At 43.1% G+C, this 20,754-nt stretch overlaps 1 protein-coding gene across 10 annotated transcripts in view; it reads right to left on the bottom strand.

Annotated features, from left to right (window-relative positions):
• The window catches only part of DOT1L (DOT1 like histone lysine methyltransferase), a 71,538-nt gene that overhangs the window by 36,970 nt on the left and 13,814 nt on the right, over positions 1-20,754 (bottom strand). For 9 of the 10 annotated variants that reach the window (XM_074565761.1, XM_074565760.1, XM_074565762.1 and 6 more), the window contains exons 2-7: positions 16,319-16,362; positions 13,669-13,743; positions 11,378-11,441; positions 9,599-9,827; positions 5,523-5,617; positions 2,859-2,921 (exon numbers count right to left, since the gene is read on the bottom strand). In XM_074565761.1, the coding sequence (XP_074421862.1) occupies positions 2,859-2,921; positions 5,523-5,617; positions 9,599-9,827; positions 11,378-11,441; positions 13,669-13,743; positions 16,319-16,362 (570 nt within the window). The remainder of the gene's footprint in view (positions 1-2,858; positions 2,922-5,522; positions 5,618-9,598; positions 9,828-11,377; positions 11,442-13,668; positions 13,744-16,318; positions 16,363-20,754) is intronic. The other variant, XM_074565766.1, reaches the window with a different exon arrangement.

Below are 20,754 nucleotides of genomic sequence, written 5' to 3'. Positions count from 1 at the left end.
GATTGGAAATATACTTGGACAATCAGGGTTTATTTTAAATATTGTCACTGGACCGTGCCCATCAGAATTCATGTGTGCAAGCTCAGAACTTCCAGCAGTAACAAGAACATTCCGGTGGGGAAGGCAAGGAAGCGAATCCAATGGTTGCAGCGCTGGTAATGGCATCGACTGGTGCCTCACCAAAACAGTGACAAGACTTACGACAAGCAGCAGATCACTTTTCAGTGAGAACGCAAAAATCCATTTGTACTGGAAACCTATAACTGTACTAGGCTCTTGGCTGTTAAAAAGAAAAAAAACAAAAAAGAAACCCACCACATCACAACCCTGCAGGCCCAGCTCCAGGATTTACTGCTGCCTCATGGACCACAGTTTTTGCTTTTACAGCAAGGCAGCCGTTACGTGCATGAAGTCAAACCCACTGTCTACATTATTCAGGCAAAGCTGCAGGTAAGATCTGAGACTTCTTCCCACTGAACTTCTGCCAAGTGTCCCTCCTCCCACACTTTATTCTTCTCAAAATATTTATTTTTCATACGACTGCCTAAAACATTAGGGTGGAATTCACAAGTTAAGCTCTGCTGATAACAGACTATTTCAATTTGTGCTTATTTTGTCTCCAACATTCGCAATTTTGGGACCCCACTAAGCATTCTGCAGAGACAAAGTTGTTTCCCAGAAAGATAATGATACCAAGCTTTTAATTCCGTGCCTTCCAGTGTCTTCTAGCTGCATTATGAGACAAGTTTGCTCTTCGTTTAATGATAGTCACCTATAGAAGATGCTGTCTAAGGAGTTACTAAAGAAAATACACTGTTTGGCAAGAAAGAGCAAATGTAAGCCGAGGATGTTCGCTGAAGCAATAAAAACGAAATAACATCTGCCCTGTGTGTCTGTGTAACAGACCAAAATCTAACTTCGAGCATCACCATGAAAGGTGATAGGAAACCAACTTCCCCTAAGACAAGAAGTGCTGCAAGTGTTCAACTCTTCCCAGAAAAGCAGACTGCATAATTAAGAGAGAGAAATTTTACTCTAAACACTTTTCAGAAAACAGAGTTATAAAAGCCAAAGAACCTAAGCAAGAAAGAAGTAGCTTTTTTTCCATATAGCACCAGACTCTGTCACTTGGAATGCACAATATGGAAATGCTCGCTGCCTACAGCAATCAATATGCTTTCAATATTTTAGTCCAAGTTCCTACCCTATTCTTTAAATTACACAGCTCATAAGCGGAGTATCTTCAGTAACAATTCCTTTCATGTAATGCCAGCTGGGTGACACAATGGAAAAATGCCATATGGCCATTTCATGAAAAGTAAAGCATTCACAGTCTTTCCACAGCAGGAAAGAGTTAGCAGCCTGATATCAATCCTGCTACAAACTAGTCCCACAGCAGGCCCAGCATCCCTCTGAAGAAAATCGTGCTATAGAGTAAAGGCATTTCGGGAAGAAAGCGCACCGAGGCAGGTGGCACCGTCACCTTCGCCTGCCTGCCTCCCGAAGGGAAAGCTGTAGCATCCTTCGTTATAAGATAAGCCCTCTAAAGAGCACCAGGGATCCCAGCAGACACAGAAAATTGGGAAATAAAGGCTAGCCATCAAGGACCTGCCATTTGATCCCACACTGCTGGAACGCTGTAGTTTAAACCATTCCAGTAATGGAGCAATAATGGCTCTGTGCAAAAGGAAAATGAAGTAGTAGTTCCCCAAACACTCGCACTTCCACTGCGGCACACATTGCCAGCTGCTACTTCTGAGCAGGAAAGAGTGACCCAACTTCTCTGGGCACGGAAGAACAACCCTCATCCATCCAGCCTCTTCCCTGACCATCGGGAAGTGGTAGGAGCAGCATAAATACATGTACTTTCAGAACTCCCAGTGGGTTCCTATTGTACTACCATTACATACGTGTCCTCACTGGGGAGTGATTAACTAGGGAGTAGATTTTCTTGATGACATTTAAGAAGGGGGAGAAAAGGAAAAGGGGAAGGAATGACGCAAGATTGCGTATGACTCCACATATGCTTTAAACTATCATTACAGAGTGGAAAACACATCCACAATGATGAAATAGCATCCAGAGGAAGGGGAAAGCTATGTGTCCCTAGCCCCAGGTAGAGAGATGCCCTGTGACGCCCCCTTTACTCCTTCCCAGGAGTAAATTCCAGGAGTAATTCCCAACCTTCCCAAGTCAGAGCTAAACACCCACCATCCTTCCTGAGCCCACAACCCACCCCTTACCTCCAACCACAAACCATCTACCCTGTTAATTGGGGCTGGGGTTTTCTGCTCTCATCTCACAGAGCTGGCATTCACCCAGAACTTCAGCCCCGTGCTCCCCAGCGTGGAAACCCCGGCCATCCCATCTGCTCCACCACCCGTCCCAGGCGACCACACCTCCACCTGCCTGCACAAGCCAAGCTTCAGCTTTTGTTTCTAGCAGGAGGTTTCAGAAACCCAAGGAGGAGCTGCCATTTTCAACAGTCTACCCAGCAGAACCCCCGCACCATGGAAAGAGAGAGAGAGGGGGGAGAAAAATAAAGGAGATTTAATACAAACAAAAGACACATGGCAGCTCCAGTTAAAACGACAACGTTTTAGAAGAATAAATCTTCCAAGAGCTTCTGAAAAGACCTGAAAGTGCTCCCAATAACACCATATCACATGTCAAGCAACACAAAGAGAGGAGCCCGGGAGGATGCCTCAGAGAACACCATCCTCAGGATCAAGACAAAAGCCAGGAAGCAGATACGACAGCAGCCATGCTGCTGCTTGGCTGGCGACAGGCTGAAGAGGACTTTGCAAATTCTGTACATCAGCATGGATCACAAAGTTTTTCAGCTGAATTTCACTCACTGTGTATTCTGCATGTTTTTTCCCATACCATTTCATCCACTTTCTGAACTCTCTGTCCATCGTCTAGAAGAGGGAGGAAAAACAAAACCACCCGTTAGGACATCTTGTGTTACCAGTCACATCGCAATAAAAGGAGATGCAGCTCTGACAGTGTTCACTAACCCCCAAGACTTTTTTTTTATTTGTTTGTTTTGGCGATGGGGTTTTTTTACCATTAGCACTCAAAGGATACGCAGACAGACAACTTAGTTTAGTTTCCTTAAAAACAAAGCTTCTTCTCTCCCACCTTGGTATCAAAGTTACACGTTATAAACCAGGCAATCTGGGTTGACACTAAAAATTGTGCAACCTTAAGTAGCTGCTGCGTTGTGGTACGTAATCCCGCAGCCAGTGGGAGGCACCGAAGGCAGCCCGGTCTAAGCCCAGAGAGCAAGGGAAGACGTGGGATAAAGACAGGTCTGGTCGGGTGACTGAGAAAGCAGAAAGCAGCATGCAGAACATCGCGCTCGCCAGGAAGAACGCTTCAAACTACATCTGAAGAGACCAGGGCTGCAGAGAATGGAAGGCTGCTACTACCCAACCAGGGAGCTGGCACCAGATTTCCATCACCCAACTACAGGAGAAAGGAACCCCAAGCCCCATACATCAAGATCTGATGTACGTATGCATCTCCACATTTACAAAATCTTGTCCTCAATATCAATTGACAATAATATGCAGCATAAATCATCGGAGTGGCAGTGAGGGTCCAGCTACACCTATACACCAACACATTTGAAAATGAAACTCAAAGGCCTTGGAAGACGGAAAAAAAAAACCCTCCTGGATCTTTAAGATTTGACTCCACATACGGGAGGGCCCAAATTTGGAGGTAGCAGGGAATGGAGAGAAGGGAGAGCAGCAGAGCAGGAATTCTGGCTTTGCTGACAACGTGGAGATGGTGGGGACCTCCATCAGCAGGTCAATAAAACAGTGTGTGCTGACAGATGCGTTTTTAAATTCTTTATGTTTCAAAAGCACTCCAAAGCTTAGTAGGATAGCTCACAAAAAAATCTTCAGTATTTTCCTATGCTGTGTGAACTTACATTTTAATATTTTTTTTTTTTTTAAGACAACTTGACTAAAATCCATAACGTTCTTCCTCTTTACTGAAGCTTTTCAAAGTCGTCTGCATTAATTATCATAGTAACCAGAGATGTGTTGCCACAGCCAATCTTAACTAGCAACTTAATCCAATCCTTTCCACCCATGTTTGTCAGAGGTGGGGAGGAAAACTGCTCCATTACACCCAGCACAAGGCAGATCAGCTGTACGCAGGCAGCTTCACACCCTCTGACACTGCAGCAGCGGTTTAGTTGTTAAATCTGACAGGACATCGTCTGTAACCAGAAGAATAATGCAGTATATTTTGTTCTGCCAGCAGTCTTAGGAAATACCAGTGTACTTCTGAAACTGAAGGTACCCCATGAGTTAACACTCCTCGTATTTCTGTGTAATTTTTTTTTTGATTGCTAACCATTTTTACTAAAGCCTTGTGTTTGCACGGTGACACGAAGGGGTATTAGTCAAAGAGAGAATTTAACTTTCCCTCTTTAACACTGATCTTTTAGTTTACTAGTAAACACAGGCGGGAGTCCAGGCCTTGCAAGGGACTCCCTAATGAAACCACAAAACTCAGGCAGAGGGACTACAAAGCACGCTCCAGTTGGAAATTTCCACTGGGTCATGGCAGGGGAAACAAAATGGATTTGTAGACGCTTGTCTGATCCCCTTCGCCACTGTTTATGCATTTCTGCCCACACCACTGAAAAGGAGGATCAAGGATTTGTATTTTTTTTTCCCCCTCCCTTCATAAGATGTAATTTTCCAGCCTGGAGAGGCTGAGTCAGCTTGTTTTAACAATACGGAGGGATAAGTTTCTGTTCAGTCTACTGAAGAAAGTCAACTTCTTACGGTAAGGCCTGACTAACCTTTATTGTTTGCTTGTAGCTTGTTTGCCTTCCAGGTTTGTCTTGGAACCGATTACCTTTGTGTGCCCCCATTGGCACAGAATTAGAAGTGTAAAGAAAACTGTCTGCCTAAACATTATGGTTTTCTTATAGCAAGACTTCAGTTAGGTGCCTACTAAGCAGTTATTAACCAGATACCCAACGCAGGCCTCATCAATTAGCCTCCAACAGTTTAATAACTAAGCTGAACTTCAGATTTAGGACCGCAAAAAGGGGCATTGCTGACGTAAGCAGAAAATAGCCTTTAAGAACTATTTGTTTGGTGAATTCATTCCTAGATTTGCTTGACGCTATGGTCTCTGGAAGCCGCGTATTAGAGCCATTTCGGACACAGAATGATTGCGGGTGTTTAGGTGAAGCTTAGACTGTGCTTCCTCTTGAACAGGTCCCACGCCATCCCCGTAAAAAGGGCTTTACGTCTCCCGGTCCTGAAATCACTTCAGAAACATGGTAATGCTCCTTCTGTGCCCTCCGCAAGCACCACTGGCAAATGATTAGATAGATACGCTTCTTTCCCCAAGCATGCTGTGCTCCAGGTCTTACCGACCCCAGAAGCAAAAGCAACCAGGACTGAACACAGCACTTAACAGTAATCCTGAACCACTCAGCCTGCAAATAAGGCGTATACACACAGCTCGCTTCAAAAACACCTCACCTCAGCATATTTGGCTGGAATATCAGCTTTCTCCACACCATAGTGATGTTTGCAGTTTGTGGCTGCAGCCACTTGAAGCACCACCTGACCCACACCTGCAGGAAAATAAATAAAAAAAAAAAAAAAACAAACAAACCTGAGAAGAAGTTTCAGTAGAAAACCACTGCAAGGGGAGAGAAGGGCTTTTGGAGCAAAGGCCACCAGGAAAAATACAGGTAAATCTGCAGGACTAGGCTTCAGGGTGCATTAATAAAGTCAGTCCCATTTTCCTACAAGATGTGAAATGTTAAGAGCCTGTTTTTCAGTAAAAAGGGTTTACATCCTAACGGGAAAGCAAGCAGCGCAATTCCACTTCTCTAACAGAAAAGAATTTCTAGCATTGTAGTCCTGAGGTTTACGTTTTTCAATATATTGAGCACTTTTTATGATAATAGCAAAAGACTACAACTGTTACAGCAAGGTTTGTATTGTTAATGGTGATTTCTATTAAATATTACAGGCTCATTTTTTCAAATTCACACAGGTTTCAGAATAGCTGCGTTTTTATCCACAAATTTTATATGCATTTCATCAAATCTACGGGTTTTACGTTGCAATTCACTATTTAGTTAATCAGAGAGTCAGAAAAACCCTACCACATCTCAAAAGAAATACTAGTTGGTCACATACCTATGCCATTAATTTAAAGATTGGGTAAAATGTTTGTCATAATCTAGCAATATTTGCACTGGTTTTCACCATGAAACGCAGCACAAAGTCTGAGAACACGTAAAGCTTATTTATATATGAGCTACTTTAGAATACTACTGCAGAAAATAGTACAGGGTTCAACACTCAAAATTTCAAAGCAACCACCCTGGCAAAGCTGAGCAGTACTTAAAAATGCATGAACTTCTACCTGCATCAGACGCAGCAGTATAATTAGCTGCCATTTCTACACCTTGCCGGAATGCATTCCCTCTCCCCCATCCCAGCTTATGTTAAACAGAAAAGAGACAAAATATTCATTCGATTTCTCTCTGCGTGAGCGACCCACATTTTGCGCACACTACAGCAACGTCGTTCCACATTTGTTACAGCAGTCACTTCAGATTTTCTTAAAACATCCCGTATTCATCAATAGTCCGTTAATGCATCACTTTTTGTCTCTGACTAACACAAACCGCGTTCTCGTCTCACCAGGGCACTTAATCATTCCACAGATGACCACATGGGAGAGAAGAGGGAAGGGGAGAGGAGAGCCCAGTCGCACAGAAAACATCTTGCCGTTTTCCATGTCGTTGGCTGCCGGCGGGGAGCGGCGCTGGTAATTGCAGGGGTGGAACTCCTGCATTCAAACCATCCCCACTAGAACGTTGTCTGGCACAATGAGAACTGCAGTGCTGACAGAGGGGTTCGTTGTTGGGGCTTTTTGGGTTGGTTTTTTGTTTGGGTTTGTTTTTTTAGTTGGTTTTTTTTTTTACCAATTCCCATTTTGCATACACATGCATATTTTATAGACATGGAAATATGGATGTACAAGTTTCAGGGTGGCAGGGAACATGGACAATCAAAGATCTGAGACAGAACTGTTTTATTGTTTCTTATTTATGAATCAGAGAATCATAGAATGTGTTGGGTCGGAAGGGAGCTCTAAAGGCCACCTAGTCCAACCCCCTGCACTGAGCAGGGACAGCTTGAACTAGATCAGGTCGCTCAGAGCCTCATCCAGCCTGGCCTTGAATGTCTCCAAGGATGGGGCCTCCACCCCCAATCTGGGCAACCTGGGCCAGTGTCTCACCACCCTCAGTGTAAAGAACTTCTTCCTAATGGCTGATCTAACCCTGCCCTGCTCTAGTTTAAACCATTGCCTGTTGTCCTGTCACTCCATGCCCTTGCAAACAGCCCCTCCCCAGCTTTCCTGGAGCCCCTTTAGGGACTGGAAGGGGCTGGAAGGTCTCCGCGGAGCCTTCTCTTCTCCAGGCTGAACCCCCCCAGCTCTCTCAGCCTGTCCCCACAGCAGAGGGGCTCCAGCCCTTTGTTCATCTCCGGGGCCTCCTCTGGCCCTGCTCCAACAGGTCCATGTCCTCCTTGTGCTGAGGGCTCCAGAGCTGGACACAGCACTCCAGGTGGGGTCTCACCAGAGCAGAGCAGAGGGGCAGAATCACCTCTCCGGATCTGCTGGCCACGTTTTTTTTTGATGCAGCCCAGGATGCCATTGGCCTTCTGGGCTGCGAGTGCACATTGTTGGCTCATGTCCAGCTTTTCATCCACCAGGACCCCCAAGTCCTCTTCTGTAGGGCTGCTCTCTATCACATATCCCAAGAGCAGGACCTTGCAGAAGAGCAAGGAGGACGAAGACTAAAGGGACAAACAAGAACACACTGCATTGTCAGGTATCACATGATATGGCATAAGAAGTTATTAATCTCATTGGTCTTTGGCTTTTCTTTTTGCAAGAACTTAACCATATTGTCATTTCAGTTGCCTAATGATGATGCATACCTCCCGAAATTCCTCCTCCAACAAGCCCCATATTCCTGGCATCACACACAAAACTAAGAAAAGCAGCCACGGCGGCCAGGGGGTGTTAGCCCTGCCGTACGCATGGAGTTATTGGGACGGCATTAAATTTACTGATAGAAATAATACGCTGTGACAGTGTTTTCATTTACACGGCACTCAATACCGCACCGATTACAATTTACAACAAGTTTATTCCTTCAGCACAGACTCAACAACAATATTCTGGTTTTAATTGTTTCAGCGCTCCAAACATTAAAAGTCAAAGACTTCTGAATTTAAACCATTTCTTTCACACAGGCTTTTTAGACTGCAGATTTTTATACCGTTGGTCAATCTCCAAGATGAAAGCGGGGAGGTTAGCAATAAATACTATTTATTTCTGATGATACTGGGTAAAAGCATCTAACATTTGAGCTTCTTATATAATCAGCAGAACTTCAGATATGATCTTCTTTAACCTTCCTGAACAAACAATTGCCAGCATCTATGGCAATTTTTTTCTTCCAGATGGAAAACAGTTTGTCAGATCTGATGCCTTTCTAAATGTCTCGACTGAACACAAGTCATTCAAACAGGAAACTTCAGACAAAAGTTCCACTGAGGAAGGGGGGTAAAAAAAAAAAAAAAAAAAAGAAGAAGAAATTTAAAAAAAAAAATATCACTGAAGATATATTAAATCGGGGGGGGGGGGGGGGGAGGAAATCGCAGTCCTGCTATATTTAAATTTAAAAATATATTTGGTTTTTAACAACTGAATAGATTTTAAAATATTTTTCCCCAGAAGTCCTGCATCATACCAGCAACAAAACCAAAACATACTTCATCTAAAACTTTACAACTCATCCAGTAAAAGGGGAAATTCTCATTACTCCTTTCCTGCTCTGAACCAGATTTTAGCAACAAAAAGAAGAACATCGTCTTCTTACTCAGTATATCTGTTCCACATGTGTTTGAGTCACATCTAGTTTCTTTACCAACTAGAAACATCTATTTCCTTTTAAAACCCTAACTTGTTCACGATGCGCAGCTGTAGTTGTAAGCTAGATTTTGTGGGGTCTCACAAGGCAGATGAGAAGTATGTCAGAGGAAAAAAACTGTTTAATTTTCAGATTCCGTACCAAGCGTTTCAGGCCGGCATGGGAAGGGTCAAGATCCCACATTTTCAGATATGAAGGGCATAAACTGAATCCATTGAAAACAGAAGAAACCTTAGAAAGGGAACTGCTACTGTTATCTTTCAAGCATCATTTTTAATATTGTTCCTCTTTATAAGTGTTATAGCAACAGAAAACAAGAGTTTTCTATAATAAGGGTTTATTGCATTTGTAGGCTGACAATCCACTAACGCCACGGGGAAGAATGTCTGGGATGTCCCTTTGGTGTATTTAATCTTGTCATAAAAAGCAAGAGCATCAGTGGGGATTATCTAGAAAAGGTGCTTACCCTGTAACACAATCCTTAGTCCTGGTTTACTTTCCAAATATGAATTTCACTTTTTTTTTTTTTTTTTAAAGAAAGGAAAAAAACAGTGAGCAGAAAGAAAAAAAGAGGAACAATTATTGGTCACTTACCACTGCCCAAGTCAACAAACAAATCATCCTCTGTCATTTTAATTTCATCTATCATTTGGGCCACTAAGTCAAAGGACGTTTCTCCGTAAACCTCTGGGGAAAAGGGCTCGTAGTTGTTGAGTTTCTCTGGATCGGTCACCGAGTGGTTATACACTTGCTGCAGGATGTGCCGGAGGAGCCCGTTGGAGGGACGAGTGTTCAGCTTCATCGGTTGGGTGGTTCCCTTCCACTAAAGGTAAAGAGCAGGAAGAAGAAGAAATGAACCCGAGATGAGGACAAGAGAATTATCACCAAAACCAAGTCTGCACTGGCGTAATGTAGAACTGAGAGAAATTCCCTCCCACGTGCTCTGTAAAGGTAAAACCAGTGAACGAAACTAAAGAAATTACGCAACACCGACTGCTCTGTACTTTGTCTCACCTCAACCAATAGGTAACTCCAAATACGCCTGCTGGAAATAGGAGGTAAAGGGGAAATTAAAGAGATGTAAAAATCAACAGGCAGTGTAAAGCTTAATACTGAATATAGCTGGAGTAGCTGTAAAAGCTTGTTCACTCATTTTGTATTTACTGGTCCCCACTGGAGTGCTGTTGACTGTGCTGTCAGTGTAAGAGCAGTTTCATTTTCTTGCAGGAACCATGGGATGGGAGGGATCAGATGTACTCAAACAGGGAGCGGCAGGAAAGAGATGGAAATCAAGCTTCCTTTCTTCTTCTTCAGAAAAAAAAACTGTCCTAAATATAAAAGTTGTTAAGTTTTAAAAATGTTTACCTCTCCCTTTGATAAGGAAAAACAAGCAGAAAAAGGACAACTCCAGGATCCCTCCTAAGCACTCCTCTATTTGAGATTCAGATGGCAAGAAGAAACCAGGCAGGTTTGCCACTTCAGACAGCAATTGCAAATGCCGAGTACCTTCAAATTTTTAGTTATTAATTGATATACACATGAAGATGCCTGAATCCAAACAAGCACAACTTTGGAGAAGTTGTAGGCCAAAGTGAAATAAATCCTTGCAAAAAAGTCTTGTTGCCATTAATACTGCACACTTCAAATAATTCCCACAAGCACAGCGGAGAAAATAAACCACCCATACTTTCAAAATTAAACAGAATAGTAACATTCATTCATCATTCATGTTTCGCTTCCTCCAGTTCAACCTTTTATAGAGGTGGGAAAACCAAAAAGCTTGTTAAATTGGTCTGAAAAGAGATTACATTCTAGTTTGCCAGAGTGATCCCGCAGAACTGAGTGGCAAGCGAGGAAATTCCTAAGCCGTGGATCACTTCCACAATACACAGGAGAGTTCGTATGGATTATTTAAGTACCCATAAGCCACAGATTTCCCCATGCAAACGTAAATCTATATGATAAATCCCCGTGAAACATCTACACACTAAATGCGGAGAAACCTTTTCTTCCCCCTAAAGATAACTCAGCTGTTTCAAAGAGCCAAAACAACGGTGCCAGAAGTGCACACTAAAGAGTAATAGCTTACAAATCTGCAGTTTGGGGGGAAAAAAATATTTTTCTTTTCCTTCCTTCCTATAAGAATGCTCCTCCAATACCAACTCCTTGACTGCCCAGGTGGGATCAGGAACATAAGGTTTAATATCAAACTTATTAAATCTCTGAAAGTATGGAAGCGCTGAATACTGGTGCTGCAACTAGGCTAACACCAGCATCCAGCAATCGCTCACTGCTTTCTGGCTGTTATTCACTCTCTGTGAATTCAAACCAGGTAGAGAAACATCACGGCACGTAAGGAAGGTAAACACATACCAACTGATGAATGCTGTCAATGGCTCGGTTGTACTTGTCACAAAGCCTCTGCATGCTTTCAAAGCTGTGTGGGGAGAAAGAACCCAGGGTCAGTTAAAAACAGAAAACTCCAAAAGGCAGGTTTGAAAGTACAATCTTGTGGTTTTTTTGTCATCGCACTTGCTGTAAGTAGGTGGCTATTTAGGGTTTGTTTCTTGCAGAACACGTAATTACATACACAGCTTTAGGACTTTGCATACTGTCCCCTTTAAAAAAATTCCTCAGTAGACCAGGAGCATACAACAAATAATAATAGTTTCTTTAATTAAGGGAAAAAGGACTGAACTCAAAGCACAACTTATTAGAAAGCTTGTATTCTTATAGTCCATTACTTTCCAGATTCTCAACTGCACAGAAATTTAAGACATCTGTAAATTTTTCTCCTTTGTTCCATCATCTCTCCATGATAATCAGTCCCGGGACAAGTAGATGCTTTTCTAGAAATTAACTCTGGGACTGAAAATGCAGGCAGACCCAGGACACAATCTGAAGTTTCACCCACCAGAAACACATACCGACTGCTTCAGGGGTTGGCTGGGATTACAGCAATTCAGGCAGATGCCTTAATGACAGAAGCTGAGAGGATTAAACAAATTCATCTCAGGCCAGGAAAGAGAAGATATTACCAGGAACATCATCTGCTACGTAATCAGACCCACAAAACAGCAGGGAAAAAAAAAAACCAAAAACAATCCAAGGAGTTGCAGGAGCAAGATAATTAAATCACGGCCATCCCCAGATCAGGAAGGGGCAGGGGGACCAGGGGACATCAGAAGGAAGTGGCTCTGCAGTCTCTTGTGACCCCCATTGCCTCTGTGCTGGCTGGGACGCTCTCCGAGGCGCGTGGCTGGCTCCCACCACAAGCTTTCAGCTGCCCACGGTCAATTCCACGTTACGGCAAAGTAAGAGGCTGAAATGGGTTTTTGTCTGCACAGCACCTGCGCTTCTATAATCTGCTGCTTTTCATTCTCATCCACGCGTCAGTACCTATCACAAGTAATTTTTCTGACAAATTTTTTCAAAGGAAGTAAAAAGACTAAAATCATTACCAAAATTACAGGTTTGTAACTTCTTGAAAAGAAGCAGAAAGGTGCAGGGTGTGACTCTGGGGAACAGACGGGTTTCTCCTTTACTCGGTATTGCTGCCGACCACACTGATGCTACCCAGTTCAACATGCCCGGTGAGGGTGCCAGAACTACAACAGTACAGTATTGCAGTGACTGCGAGTAATCCACAAATCCGAATTAATGGATTTGATGACAAGGGATGCTCAACCCTGATTTCTCCTTTTGAATTTTTCAGGAGGAAGAGAGGGACTACCAAGTCTTGCACTGAAGCAATTAAAACAATATTAGGAGAGGAGGAAGCAATAGCTTAAGCAGATCGTGATACAAGTGTCTGTGCTCAGGACAATAGCCAGTTATTAATTAGAGCGATGCAGTTTCATCTGTAAACCTCATTCGAGAAGTTTAGCCAGGCTGTGGACTTGAACAAATTCAGTCTTTGCCATGAAAGCCAATTAAGGAGGCTTTTGTAAACTGCAGCTTGAGGGTCATCTCTTTTTCCAGTCTCAGTGGAGCCAAGTCAATACGCAGAACCTCAGATTTCTCCACAGATAGACTGCAGGCCAAGAGCTGCCTCTCCCGGCCTCAAGGTGAATGCCACATTCATTGTAAGCTGTTTGTGGAAAAGGTGTTCACATATCACTACAGGTATCTTAAAATTATTTCTAACTGCCCAGAAGAGCGGTACGAGTAGTTTGCCTTTTAATTTAGCCCCCCACCTAAACCGCATCCCACTTGCGCTGAACCCAGAGGAGGGACGGGGAAGGCTAACCTCCCCCCAGCAGCGCAGGCGGAGGACGTGGCGCTGACAGCCAGCTCTGGCATGCCACTTTCTGAACAGGAATTCTTAGTTACTACAAAAGTAGAAACCTCAGTGCCATTCAGATTCCTAAGACTGGACGCAGTCCAACGGCGCAGATACCGATCATTGTTTCGGAGTGAGTAATTCCAACGTACACCAGAGCTCAACTTTCTGCTGTGTGGAGTTTCCAATTATGTCCTTAATCCAACAGCCTTTGCCAATATTGCTGTTACACATTTCCTACCAAAATAACTCTGCAGAGTCTGAAGCCAGTTCTAAAAGAAAAACTTCAGTTCACAGTGTCTAAGAATAACCAGTTACAAACTGACTCACTATAAACCGTGCTGGCCTGTCCTCCTGCTGGGAAATAAAATATTCCTCTCACCTTTTTGTATCATAGTCAATTAAAACGTAGTTTTCCATAGCAAGCTTGAGATCTGGGATTTCTTCACAGACCCACCTGCAACAAGAGAAGAACTAATGAATAAAAATATCTCCAATTAAGTATAATAAGGCAGTCTGTCTCAATTCTAGACTGGCACTGCTATATGTTAAGACGGTATACTGCAGCAGCATACTGAAAAATCACAATATTGTTAGGAGTAAAGCAGACAGGACAAAACGCTAATTGGAAAGCTGCAATAGTTCACATTTGTACTGAAGAAACAGTGAGGGGCCGGCAGACACTGGCAGTAGTATAAAGCTCTTGAAACGGCACAACTTCAAAACCAGGTGATAAATGTATTCAATGTGTCTAAAAATACTCAAAGCCATGGCTGATGCTAATCTAACACAAAAGGTAATGCAGAAGTGCAAAATTCTGAAAGAATTCTGATACTGTAACAAGCTTTGACAAAGCAGAATGCGGAGAAGACATTTCCAAAACAAATGCACCCCAAAACAATGCCAGCATTGCGAGGATATTCCCCTCTGGGTAGTGCTCTAAACTGCTCTTACACCTCCCATGACCCAACCCAAAACAGGTTTTCAAAAGTCATTTGGAGAAAAGATCCCTTTTACTTGCGGAGTTAACAAAGCCCCGTGTGCTGTTGCCATCAGAAATGGCAAAGCACGCACCCGCCTGCAGCCAGCTGACAACAGCAGCTCAGAGAAGAGCAGATCTTTGCTCTTGCAATGTAGGAAGATTAATTCCTTTCAACGACAACGTAAGCTTTGCACACGCTTTCTTCCAAAAGCATCGAAACAGGAGAGCACTACCATCATCAAAAAAACTCAGAGCATGTCACAGGATGAATTCCAGTAGGAATGGCAGCGTTCCTGATTGGCGCACCTTGATGCATGCTTCACGTTTAAAATGGGGGGGAAAACAGAAAAAAAAAAAAAATCACTCAAGATCCAACAGTTCTGGTTCCTTCTGGCTGATTCGCTCTTATCAAAGAAATATATAGGCAAGTAAAAAATAGAACTTCTACATCTATGACTGAGTCTCTTCTGACTAATACCTCCCATCTCCCTAAAATTGTTAGGAGTCTGATCTCCGCAAATTTTTGTCTCTTATATTAGGGAAATGGACAGTCAGCAGCTGTTTACCACTGCCTTGACGAGACAAATACTTCTTTGCATTCTTCTACCACCGCTTTCATAACCACATTGCGGTTACTTTGCACAAGGCAGGCCAAGGCAGCGTGAAAGCCTGCTAACACACTGCATTCGCTGCAATCCTGCTTAAAACGCAGTTGTGAAACACTACTTTGGCCCAACCGCTTTCTAACACAGTTTTCCCCTTGCCTTCAGCCAGCGTGGCATGGAAAGCACCGAGGACTCCGGCAACCCCTTTTGGCACCACGTCTGTTTAAATCCCTTCAGAAACGGTCTTCTCAATAATCAGACTGACAAATGATGCCACAAGTTCCCAAGGCACAGAACCTTAGCAACATCGGTACAAGCGAACTGGAAGTGGCAGTGCCTCTTGTGTCAAGGCTTTGTAGTTAGAAAAAGAAATTTCTAAGAAAAATTCTCAGCTTTAGCCCCTAATCCCCATTACACTTTCCCTCCCACCACAGCCCATGGGAAAACGCTATGATTTCATGTATGTAAGTGATATTATCCACCCCACCGTGCAAGGACTTGTCTCTCACACTTGTGCTGGGAGCAAACAAGACTCACTACCTTTCCGTAGGCCCTACGTGACCGACCAAATTTCAAGCTCAGGAGGCTCTGCAGACAAAACACCCTTCTTTGTACCTCACCTCTATCTGCACCATCCAACCATTAAATCCTGCTGCAGATACAGCCCTCAGACAAGGGAAGCCTGCATGGTAAGCATCTAAAACAGTTATCAAGAGCAGCTTTAAAACAACCTAATGTGGATAATACATTAACACGCCTCAGGTGTTTGGGGAGTTTGTGTTAGCATTTAATAAAAGTTCTACAGCAAGTCACCTCCTATCCCTGCTGAAATAACAGCAAGCCATGGCATAACCACTGCCTGTGTTGGGAAATGCTCAGACTTCCTACTCTTATCTGTTTTTCACCTTTATCCTCCCATTTTCCCCACATCTGTCCAACCCTACCAGTAGAATTAAGAGGAATGCTAACAGGGACATCATTGCAAATTAATGCAAATGCTAACAATGCTGCAACACCACAGCAACAAGGGCAAAGAAAAGGGTGGGGAAGAGGATATGCAAGACCAGAACTTAAGACATCATGCCAATGAGGTTTTCTTAACCTTGCTTTTCTAAAGATCGAATACAGCCTGCTGTCTCTGGTTACTGACGCAGAGCTTCCTTGAAGCATTGTAATCTTCATTACATGCAGCCCCAGAAGTTGAATATCACTATTCATTTTTAATTCTGTTCAAAAAAGAACAGAATATGGCAAGTTAAAAAAAGTCTATTTGACAGGGAGATTTGTATTGCAACAATATCAATTCCGCTTAGAAAATAATTCAGAGCTGCTAAATTACAATTATAACTGCTGCTCTCCTTTATATCTTGTCTCAAGACACCCATTGACAGAGATGCAGTAAGACACAGGAAAGGATTCCAGCCATGTCTGCATTCAACACTTACCGAATTGTCTCAATAATTTCGTGAGCAGCATCATGGTGTTTGTCCTGAAATAAAAAGAAAAGAAGAGACATTTTCAAAGAGACATCAGGTGTGCCGTGTTTCAGAAGATTACAGGAATCACAATCTTTTTAAGAATATAAATGGCAGGCATACTAGGAAAGGAGTCTTTGATTGCCACCCAGGCCATTAAACCCATTAAAACGAGCCCTCTAAGAAAAAATAAGGCTTAAGGAAATACATTTGTCAAGTTTCTATGGAGTAGCAGAAGATTTACATGAAGGAACTGTCATTCTACTTATTTCTTTGTCATTTTCTGAAATCGGGAATTGTGTAGCTGATACCCTTGAGGATTATTGGTATGCAGTAGGTACTTGACTGCAAGTTCCACAATGAACAGCTGATTTCATGGCCCCAGCATCTGGTACGTGCTCACATCTCCATATGGGCACTACGATTCTAGCACCGCAAATGGCTTTCTAAAATAAAGCATCAAATAAGCAGCAGGAGTGGGTATCAGCGTAGGGAAAAAAACCACCTCACAGCACACAAAAAAGAAAAGGGGGTCTGCATACTCGGACCTTTTCATGAACGGAAAAACAAAAGACACATCCACAAAACACATTAAACCTTGTGCATTACAAGTATAAGCTAGACTGTGAGGCACAGATGTTTGTCGACTTTCATTTGGGAGTTTACTCAGGAGCACAAGCAAGTTTAGCCATTCCAAACTCGTACTAATAAAGCCCTTGGAATTGCTCGTATATGCACCATGCTACAAAAAAATCTATTTTAGGGAAGTTCCAAGAGCTCCTGTATATATTGTTGTATCCATCGTGTGAAGCCTTAGCTACCAGACATTTGTTTCTTCAAGTCGCTTTGACCTTTTAATTAGCAGTCCAGTATCTAGGGACCTTCTGGAGTTGGAAGTGTAAAGGCTCACTCTCCCTCAAATAATTTCCCTTGTCTTCTAATGCAGAAATGTCATTTCTGTAGAGTTACCCGTGGGCAGTTCTACAGCAAAGGGTAGGGACAGGCCACAGAAGGCAGAGAACTGGGGACAGGGGAAGGAAGGGAATGGGAGGAGAGAAGCACTAATGGACAGATGACAGAAAACGGCTGGGATTATTTATTCAGGACATGGAATGACATGATATAAGCCAAATAGAAGCTTTTTCCATGGGTATCACAGCTTTTATATTTGCACGAGGAAACAGATTTCCCCGTGTATAACCAGTTTATATACTCAAGATCAACCAGTCTTGCAGATGTTCTCATTCCAAGAAACTTCCACACAGCCCTTAAGATACCCGGATAAAAATCTCATGACTGGGAGGGATAGAAATAAGGCAAACATTTCTGAAGTCTGTTACAGTAAAGGTATGAAGGAACATGTTGTATTTTACTAGGAAAAGCTTTTATTTTCAGAATGCAAAAAGTTAACCCTGTACCTAGGAGTCACACGAGAGGCTGACCAAAGAAAAACAAACCATTCCAGTTACAGTCTCAAAAAGGAGAAAAAGACAACGTAAAAGCAGTGGGGACACTTGGGATGTTTCCTAACAACGTGCCAATGCTACGCAAACACCCTGAACACCACAAGCCATGCGGAACAGATCTGGGGTTGTGCTTCCTCCCATCTACGGGGCTCGCTCAGGGTCTGGACTGGGACAGCCCAAACCCAACAGGAACCAACAGCACCAATAAACCCAATTTAAATTCAGAAATGTCAGGTAACTCATTCTACTGATAAATCCTGGCCTAGAAAACAGGGAAGCAACAGAACTAAAACCTGCTCCTGACTCCCAGTGCACATATAAAAGAAAGAGCATAGAGGAGGAGGACTTCTCTTTCTTCTCATTTCTTATCTGCAAAGTATAAAAATAACCCAGGACAGTCAGCTCATCCATAAACATCCCCTATAAATTTTCACCTTTCGCTACACACAGAATTATCACAGTAGAAACCCCTTGGGCTGATCTAGCTCTTCCAGTAAACGGTGTTCCTGTATAGTAAGAATGTGCTTTATCAACATAAGCACATTATACCGGAAAAGTGAATTCACGCTTATTCTGGCATAACCATTTTCTCCAAAGAAGTTATATTCTTCATTGATGGTTTTGGCCAGTGACAGTGCTAGCAGAACACATGGAGAAACCCCTTGTCCTATAGGTCTTCATGAAAATGCCCAAAAATGCTCTAATTAACAGAGTCCTTTGTCTTGGGTTAAGAAGTGAAAATTAAATTTAAAAAAAAAAACAAACCCACAATGCACATCCACAACTACAAATCATCCAATTTAAGCAAGTGAGTTTACTAACACAACCTCAAGTGGAAACTCCAGCCAGAAGGGTCCTTTCTGAGGCATTACCTAGGAATAACGAATTTGAAGACCACATTTATTGAAGTTCCACATTTACTGCTGCTAATCTGCTCATGTTGAAATACTTAGCAAGTTTGCTATACTCTATAACTAACAGACTTTGTCTGGGCAGAGCTCCCACGATCTCGTGCAAGTCTTGCAAACAAAATCAGAGATGATCTCCTAACATTTCTTCAAAGCAGAGGTGGCCATGGAAAATGGAGGAGGAAGGGGGGAAGAAGATCTAAAGGAAATACAGAGCGGTTTCCCCTTCTTTAGAGAACACTTTTGGTCCCATTTCAACATTACAGTTGTAAGATTTAATAAGAATAGACATTAAACAGCACCAGTCATCACATCTGTATTCATGCAATAGTTTATGACACTGATAGAGAGTCTTCAGCAGCTCCAACGGCAAGCTGAATAGAAACCTCACCAAAACCACAGGCTCCGCTCTGACCAGCGCCAGCCTCTGCCCATCAGCCCTTCCAGCAGATGCGCTGGTTTTGGCCAGACACACAGCTGAGCTCTGTGCAGCAGGTTTAACCCAGATCCTTTCACAGACCCGGAACATGAACACCGAAACCAGCAGGTTGGGAGGGAGCGCCAGTAGTTCCCAGTGGCTCTGATGCAGCCTCAGCAGGGTGACACACCTGAGCCCCGCAGCAACAGACAGCCCAACACTCTCAAAGGCCGCCTGAAGCTCTTCAAATTCAGACATCTACTATTTTTAATTTTTCAAGCTGCAGTGACTAACACCAGCATGCCAGCTACACCTCTGGGGCAGGCACCTCATACAAGCACGTTGTGTTATACTGGAGAGCACAGCTTTACGCTGCATCTGCACCCACGCTTGCAATGCTTCGTCAGTAAGGTATCCCGGTAAAGAGCCTCCTACAACCCGACTGGCCATCAATCATGAAATACACTGTGCAGAAGCCTTTTGGACCGGTCTCAAGGAGCATGTTCGCAGTCACGAGATGATGCCACGGTACTCTCTGTCACGAAGAGCAGCTCCATTCATCCTCCCAAGTCTGTTCCAAGCTCTTCTCCCTCCCCCCCGTCCCTCCTCCCCTGCACACTGATGTGAAGCACAACTACGTGCTGCTCCTTGGCCTGGCTGTACTTTTGCAATCTTCTTATATTTATGCCGTTTGAGAGGCCCTTCTGGGCCACATAAATGGAAGCTATTTCATGAGACAAGACCTTATCTCTTTAATGTGGTCTATGCACTAAGTATTTAAAGTAAAAAGTTGCAGTCCATTGTAATTATTGAGAATGCCCAAAGCTATTCATAACAAGTTTATAAAAAAAAAACAAACCCTAAACACATATTAAAAGTTAGTTATTGCAGTAAGTTCTCTCCAGCTGAACTTTATAATCAAGGGTTCTTATTTTCAACCTAAACGTTCAATTTAAAACTGAAACGTGAGCTCCCAGAGAAAATTCAGTAGTTTTTGCCACGACATTTCATTGGAAAAATAATGGAAAGAAAGCAGACCTTCTCTTTTTTTTTTTTTTTTTCCCCAAAAGTCACTTATAAGAGAATCCAATTTTCTATGGAAAACAGTGGAGAAGAGTTTCAGCCAGCACAACTGAATAGCTTCACAGTTCCAATTCTTACAACAGATTTCTCCATCCACATGTTACTACAACTCTAATCACAGGAGTTTCAAGTTTGAAGCCAGAAACACACCCACCGCTATTACTCTTAGCACACTAGTGCCCAGAAGCCCTACCAGCGTGCCCGACTCCTGCTTACACACCCTGCCGAGCAGACAGAGTCCTGCCGCAGCAGCCAACGAGCTGCACTAGCGGTTTTGCCCTTTAGGGCACAGAGGTTTGGCCACCAAGCGATTTTTAAGAGTTTGATCTTTCCTTTCACCTCATCTCCAAAAGTACCCCATCCTGATGGTTCTCTGTCAGGACCTTTTCCTGCAGTTTAGGCTCAGCTCTCTGATCACAGGGAGGAAAAAAAAAAGAAAAGAAAAAAAGGGGTAATGAATGTTTCTGCACGCTTCAATACTCGGTCAGCTAGCCCTCTTTGCACAAAGACATTTTGTAGTTTGCAGATAGG

This window comes from Larus michahellis, chromosome 23 (assembly GCF_964199755.1).
Source record: "Larus michahellis chromosome 23, bLarMic1.1, whole genome shotgun sequence".
Lineage (NCBI taxonomy): Eukaryota > Metazoa > Chordata > Aves > Charadriiformes > Laridae > Larus > Larus michahellis.
The sequence above is the reverse complement of the archived record's forward strand: the minus strand, read 5'-3'. Positions and strand labels throughout refer to the sequence as shown.